Below are 7,705 nucleotides of genomic sequence, written 5' to 3'. Positions count from 1 at the left end.
AGGAAAAGGAAAGAGGGGGATAAAAGTTGTTTTATTAGGCAAAGAAAGTTTGACTCCCATTCCTCTGGTAGACTTAATAGATTTTAGCAGGGAATCGGTATAATGAAAATGATTTTTTAGGAAGCTGATTTTAGCAGGTCGGTGCAGGATAGTTTGAAGGAATAAGAGGCAGAAGAGAGGAGGAGGATATTTTCAGAGAGGTTCCCAGTAGGGGAGTTGTAAGAAAGTGAACTAGAAGGGTAGTTGTGGGATTGGGAAAACTTCATCAGGTGTAGGATAATTTGAATATGTAGTCAACAGAGATGGCTGAAGTTTCCAGCCTGTATGGAACACCATTAATAAAAATAGGCAAGTTGGGGGAGGGGAATAGGTCTGAGATTGATTTACCAGAGCTGAGCTGATGGAAGAGTTAATTATATCTGATTAAAAGTTGGAGAAGTGGTCAGGAGGCTCAAGAGAGAGAGAGAAGGTTGGGAAAACATGGGCATCGCAACTGGAGATGGATGTTAAGTTAGAATTGGGGGAATGAATGTAGTGTCATAAAGAATAGGGGGCCTGAGATGTAACCTTCCCTTCCCATTTTATTGTATGGCTGAAGAAAAGGAAATCGAAAAGGAACTTCTGCCACTTAGCAAAAGGGGCAAATGATCATTGGGGGGCTTCTTACAACTATTTTGGCTTTGTGAGAATGGGATTTTAATCTACAGTAGTGAGTTAACTTTTTGGTCTTAGGACCCCTTTTACTCTTAAGACTTAGCATCCTGAAGAGCTCTTGTGTGTCATATCTACTCATATTTATCATTGTCTTAGGAATTACAAGTGAGAATCTTTAAAACACAAGAATACACAAGTACACACATTCTATTAGCCATCAGAGCAATGATATCATCCATATCATGTGGCCTCTGGCAAACTCCCCTGTACTCATGGTAAGAAAATGAGAGTGAAAATGCCAAATAGTATCTTAGTGTTATTATTAAAATAGTTTTGATCTTGCAGATCCATCCACCTCCCCTCCCCATGAAGGTCTTGGAGATCACACTTTTAAAAACTGATGATTTGGGGGATGTGTTATATTAGTATCATACTTAAAATACTTCTGCAGAAATTCTAATTAGATGAGACAAATGAGGCATATTCCCTATTCTTCCTGCAGCCCCTTCTTTTTGGGGGGTATTTGGATAATGATTCTCTTATTTCATTCCTGTTTTGGGGCCATTGGAAATTGGATTTTTGACTTAAAGATTGATTCTTCTCCCTTAGAGAATAATGCTTTTTTGTCTGTATATCTCAAGTTTAAAAACATGGCTGTCTCTAATGTACACCTGTTCTTTTCCTTTTGCCAGAAAATTCATTTGCAAATTGCCCGACAAAGGTAAAAAGATCTTAGACTCCGTCGCCAAACTGAAAGCTGCCATTGCAGAACGTGAGGAAGTTAGAGGAAGAAGTGAACTCTTTCATCCCATTAGTTTAGACTGTAAGGAGAGGCAAAAAGCGATTACCGTTGTTGATGGGGACACAGAGAAGGCCCAGAATTCTCACCAGATACTTGATACTTCATCACCAGTTCCTGGCTCTTCCTCTGTAGCTAACATCACATCATCTCAGACAACCTCACAACGACAGGGACTGGCACGTCCGACTCTCGGAGGCGATGTTGAGGCCCCTGAGGCTGAACACACAGTGAGCGAACGCCCAGCTTCCAGCATCAGAACTGCCATGCCTTCCTCATCTGCAGCTAGTGAGCCCCTCACTCAGCATCGTGCTTCAAGTCAAGTGGAGGATCATCCTGGCAGCTCGGACGACCTGTTTATTGATAGATTACAAAGGATCACCATTGCAGACCCCGTTGAACAGCACTCAGAAGAAAACCAGAGTCCTGAGAACTCGGCCGGCCTTTGGAGTGGGCTGCAGAAGAAGCCTCATTACATGGAAGTGCTAGAAATGCGAGCCAAAAACCCCGTGCCCCTACAGCATAAATTTAAAACCAATGTGTAAGTACCATCAGAAGGAGGCTTGTCACAGGAGCATAATGTCTGTTAAACTCAAAAAACTGGGAGAATGCTTTAAGGTCAGTGGACTTGGTGTGAGAACTACTTGTACTTGGGAATGAGGGTGTTGTGGAAACAGGGAAACTAGCCTGGCTGGAGTGGAGGATTCGTGTTGAAAAATGCTGTAGTTTTTTTTAGCCAAATAATTGAAAAGGTCTTCAATGACAGATGGAGTGTTAAATTTCAGGAGACTTCAGCAATGTCTCATATTAAACATGGAGTTAGAGAATTTATTTCAGTTTTTTCCAGAACCATTTTCTGGTATGTAGTTCCCCCTTTGACTAGACTGTAAGCTAAGGGGAAAACAATTGCAGGAGCTGAAAGCCCTTCTCAGTAAAAAATGTTTGTGTGCTCACTATATGTAAGCAGCAGATGCTGTGGCCGTACAGGAGTAAAGATTCTGCTCCTTATGGAGTTTACGACCTAGATGAGGACTCGCGACGTAAACTGTATAATATCAGGAGGAAGGGAGCTGATAGGGGCTTAAAAAAACTGAAAACAGATTTGGGCAGGAGGGACAAATCAACCCTGCTTCTAAGGTCCTTGTCATAGTTTTGTGTCTGAGATCTTCAGAAAAACAAAAGCTCTTTGCAAAGAGTATTATTTATTTATATGCAAATATAACATTCAAGTCAGGGAGTAGATTTATAAGAATGTAACATCAGATACAAAGTCTAACCACTAATGCCTTGCTTTGAAAAACTGAAAGCCTATATAGGTAAAAATACCTAAAACCAATTTTTTTGTTATAGAGACTTTAAAGTTTAGTCCTATCTCTTACCATTCATTTTTATAACCTCAAAACTATTTCTTCTGCATAGAGAACCAGAATTATGTTACATTAATTTTTAGTTAGGAATAAAAAGTAATCGTTGATTAGTTGGTCATCTTGTGCGTGGTGAGATATCTTTCCTCACTTCTAGGGAGGCAGAAGACCAGAAGCATCATCTAGTCAATATATACAACAGAGAATACACTGATCCTGGTTCTGGTTTTATGGTCATTTAGCTGGAAGTGGGAGGAGAGTAAGGGAGTATCAGTGAGGGTTCCCAAGGGAAGCTTACGAGAGACAGAGACAGAAGTGCAGTTATCAACAGGCTGGGCCTTGGTGAGTCAGGCTGTAGACAAATGGAGGTTGGGAGGTGGGATGAGGGTGTCCTTTGGCTTCTTTTCTACTCTTCCTTTGGCCTCCTACATGCTCTTCTGGCTCTTCTGGATGCTGGAGGCCGCCCATCATCTACTTCTAGTCCAAGTCTTCCCAGAACTTCAGATTTGCGTAGCTGTGAAACCCGACCATGTGGGGGTGATCTGTGGCACCTTAGGTTTACCAGGTACGAAGTAGAACTCATTTCTTCCCAAACTACTTTCTCTCATATTCCCTAAGTCAGTAGTGCCACTACCTTCTTTCTTTCCCTCTCCATATCTGCTAGCCATGGAACCTCACAGTATATTTCCTTGACCTTCCACTCTAATCATTCTTATGTTCATCCTTTCTCCTGTCAAAGTGAAGACTGTCATTGCTCTCTTGGACTATAGTTGTGGTCTGTCCTGGCCTAGTCTTAACTCTACCAGTCCATCCTCTCCACTGCTGCCATAGTGCAGTTTGTAAAATGTAAACCTGAACCTGTTACATAGAATAGAAGCCTTCACTGTGGACTGGACCCAGCCTACTCTGCCAGCTGTATCTTGCTGCCTTTTCCATTTTCTCCACTTCCAGTGCTTCTGTGTGCTGCAGCCCTGTCACTCCTTACTCCCTGCTGGGATGCCATCAGGGATCCCATAATTTACATGCCGAATTTTTATTATTCTGAGACTCCTCAAATTGCACACTTTTTTTTTTTTTGGCGGTACACGGGCCTCTCACTGTTGTGGCCTCTCCCGTGCGGAGCACAGGCTCTGGACGTGCAGGCTCAGCGGCCATGGCTTACGGGCCCAGCTGCTCCGCGGCATGTGAGATCTTCCCAGACCAGGGCATGAACCCGTGTCCCCTGCATTGGCAGGCGGATTCTCAACCACTGCGCCACCAGGGAAGCCCCTGCAAATGTTTTTGAATGAAGAAAATGAAAACAGACTTCAGCTCAAGTATAAGCTGAAGAGAGACGGGAAAGGCAAAGAGTCTATCTAAACCTAGATAGAGCCACACGTTGTCAAATTACTTGCCAAAAAGGTGCCAATTTAAATATTTCTGTTTTTGAGGTAAATATGTTAAAAAAAAAAGTTTTATCTACACATGTAAATAGTGGTAAAGGGCTTACTATTACTTTTGTAGAAGAATTAATTGCCAAGGTTAAAGGCCACATTTGTGTGTAAGAATGTTGCAAATGTTTGTCTATGAAAAGGAAGTAGTCTGGTGGTGTAACATAAGTGTTGCTTCCTTCAGATTACCTTCACATCAACGTGATTCGTTGAGTCCTTGTCAGAGGAGGGGGTCTCCTGTCTCCTCAGAAGAGAGACGGCACAGGGACAGGAAGCATCTCGATGACATCACAGCAGCCCGGCTTCTGCCACTCCACCACATGCCTACACAGCTGCTCTCCACAGAAGAGTCGCTAGCACTTCAGAAACAGCAGAAACAGAGTTATGAGGTATTTAGGATATGACTTGTTTCTTGTCTGCATGTTGGACGCTGCTTGAGTAAGTCAGAATTTACTCCAGGTTGTTCAGGGAGAGAGTGGGATTTAGTAGAAGGGATTAGGTGCTAGAGACATGGTCAGCTGACGCCATCAGGTCTCAGATGTGTGTCTCTAGCTTGCAGAGTCTCAAGTTTGCTAGAACTGCAGGGAACAGCTACCTGTGACATCAAGGTGGTATTTTCCAGGAAATGTGGGGAGACTACTGCAAAATTTCACATCTCTGAAAGCCCAGGCTGTAGGTAGCAGTAGTATCTCTTCTTGGTCTTCCACCTTAAAAAATCTATGCGAGAGCTTGTCAGTGGTGGAATCTAATTGGAACCCTGCTAAGAGAATCAAGGAAGTGCGGTTTCCAAGCTCCTTCAATACAGGGAGAGCAGGAGAGGGATGGGGAGGTAGTGGTGTGTTAGGAACAGACAGTTGGGGTCGGATACACAGGCCTGCAGGCCCTTGTGAAGACTGAAGCATCTTCTACTTTTGGTCACTTAATTTTGGATAGCACTTTCTTCAAAGGTCTGTGTGTTCTGCATGGAACTTTAAATATGTATGTTGACAGTCTGGGTATAAAATAATGGGATGGGAGAAAATTAAGTGTGAGGACCATTGGGAGGAAAGAAAGGGTCTGATATACTTAGATAGTAATAATTAGAGCCTCCAGGAAAATAGCAGCCAAACCTAGTTTTGCTTAGGTAGATTTCAATTGGGTACAATATGTCACTTACTACAAAATTAGGTTGTTATTCTGCCTTGGCTTTCTATAAAAGCTCCGTTGGCATGGATTGGGATTTTCAAGGCACTCCTTTTCAAAAGCCAGTTTTCTTCCTCTCAGTGCATTCAAGTTATTGCCTGGTTGTAACTAAGCATTGAGGAATTATTTTTTAAGTTGTCTATTTGATCCTAAATGCCTGTCTGAAGTTATTTTTAGGTTGAATTAAACCATTCAGTTTGGAATTGGTTTCCTTGGTAGTAGTAGTTCCACTTCAGTCACACCTACCTGTGCTATCTGTGGCCTTAGGGGAGGGACATAAACAAGTTCCAGTGGTTTGGGGGGGCAGTCTGAGAAAAGTGAAGAGCCAGAGTAGGAATGAGCATTGCAACCTGCCATCAGTCAGTGACGGTGTCTTTGCATGTATAGAAGCACATTGCCAATGTCTAAGATTTACTTAGACTTTTTACTGCATAGTACTTTTCATGGGAGTTAATTTGGAGAGGGATAATCAGTTTTTAGTATTCTTTGATTTTCATTGTGGCATCGAAATGTAACTCTCAAGCCTGGAAGCCGTGATTTAATCTAGGAAAGAAGATTCTTCCAGTTGGAGGATCAGTACAGCATTAGTGATTTTTGACATCTGATAGCTCAGATTGTTCTTCAGGGTTGTATATACACATGCATGTGCCCACATACTTGAAAATGTTTTCACGTTTATAACTGTCGTAGTGCTAAGCTGATTCCTCAGTTTCTCATGTAGAGGTGGATATTTTAGTGCACATGGTTTATCACTGGGAGTCTGTCATCACCACTATAGCAGGCTAGTAGTAGCTCTCCCCAGCCCTGCCATGTGGTGCCTGTGGTAGACACAGAGTGCAGTAGAGAACACTGACTGGGCTGGAATGCCCCTTTATTTCTGGTTGTGTTCCAATGACTTCCCATTGAAAAATGGTAGGGAAAAGGTGTGAGTGTATAATTTTTGCTTCATTTTTTGTTTTAAAGGAGATGCAAGCCAAGCTCGCAGCACAAAAATTAGCTGAAAGACTGAATATTAAAATGCAGAGCTATAATCCAGAAGGGGAGTCTTCGAGGAAATATCAAGAAGTAAGGGATGAAGGCGATGATCAGTCCTCCGATGACGAATTCTGAAGATGGGTATTTGGATCTTCTCCTGAATCTCTGCCTGTTGAGATCTCATTATCTTACATCAGACTTTCTAACAAGTATCAAGATCAGTGTCAGACATGGTTGAGAGAAAGAGTTTTGTCAAGTTACAACAAGGAAGCTATAAAAATAGCCCACTTTCAGAAGTTAACTTTCATGTGCTTGAAAAGTTTAATATTTGAATATTGTGTTTAATCACATTATATTAAACTTTTGCAGTATGTTGTGTGTTGGTCTGATATTTTAGTATATAGTAATAGAGCACATTTTTTTCTCTAATCCAAACGAAAGCAGGTGATTAACTGCTTTTTCTTTATACTTACCTCTGCCAAATAGCATTTATTACATGTCTTTCAGTGAATTATTTAGTTGTCCCAGGCATCACCTAAAATGAATTACGAAAATATAGTTCTCTCCTTTTTTGAGTAATGAAGGGAGCAATCTAGAGAATTTTGTGCATGTTGCATGGGGCTGTTAGAGGATTGGATGTGAAATACCAAGGAAGACACTCATAGAAAATGCTTAAAACGTTTGTTTCCTTCTGTCTTCCCTTAGGAAAAATGTTTTCTTTCTTCTGATTAGGAATAAGGGGTACATTTAGTTGATGCCGGAGGGTGGATGGTCTTTCTAGGTGACCAGATTTGTCTGGAGTAACATGAGGAACAGGAAAAGTCTAAGATGATTGATGTACGTGAAGGGAGTAGCTGTTCATAGGCCTGGCCTGACTTGACTTCATTGTTCTAACAGATGATAGGTTCAGTTTGATAAGAAAACCAAAAATTTTTTTAAAGCTACCATTGGTTTGTTATCAATATATTGCTTCCCTCCGCTCCAAATGAGGCTTATGTACACTGCAGAAACCTCAATCTCATATATATGCAATTTTAAAGGACCATGGTTGTCTCCAGAGAAATTAACACATATGTTATCAAAGTTTTCTTTGTCTAATATGTTGGCGCCTTTAAACACTGTCGAAAGAATAAAATATTAATTAGAGCAACTTTAAAATGCTAATAGTGATGTTTTACTCGTGCTTAATTAAATGTAACTTAACTTTAAAGGAGACTTTGTTTATGAAATTTGATCAAGAATACATTTAGGGGCTTCTCTGGTGGCGCAGTGGTTGAGAGTCCGCCTGCCGATGCAGGGGG

General features: G+C 41.4%; 1 protein-coding gene across 2 annotated transcripts in view; it reads left to right on the top strand.

The window, feature by feature from the left end:
* POLR2M (RNA polymerase II subunit M) overlaps window positions 1-6,775 on the top strand; it is a 7,382-nt gene extending 607 nt beyond the window's left edge. The window contains exons 2-4 of one of the 2 annotated variants that reach the window (XM_007458909.1): window positions 1,347-1,994; window positions 4,432-4,636; window positions 6,393-6,775. In XM_007458909.1, the coding sequence (XP_007458971.1) occupies window positions 1,347-1,994; window positions 4,432-4,636; window positions 6,393-6,539 (1,000 nt within the window). In that variant the 3' untranslated portion in view covers window positions 6,540-6,775. The remainder of the gene's footprint in view (window positions 1-1,346; window positions 1,995-4,431; window positions 4,637-6,392) is intronic. The other variant, XM_007458910.1, reaches the window with a different exon arrangement.
* Window positions 6,776-7,705: the final 930 nt, after the last annotated feature.

This window comes from Lipotes vexillifer, unplaced genomic scaffold (assembly GCF_000442215.2).
Source record: "Lipotes vexillifer unplaced genomic scaffold, Lipotes_vexillifer_v1.1 scaffold102, whole genome shotgun sequence".
Classification (NCBI taxonomy): Eukaryota; Metazoa; Chordata; class Mammalia; order Artiodactyla; family Lipotidae; genus Lipotes; species Lipotes vexillifer.
Note: the sequence above shows the minus strand (reverse complement) of the source record. Positions and strands in the feature narration are given on the sequence as shown.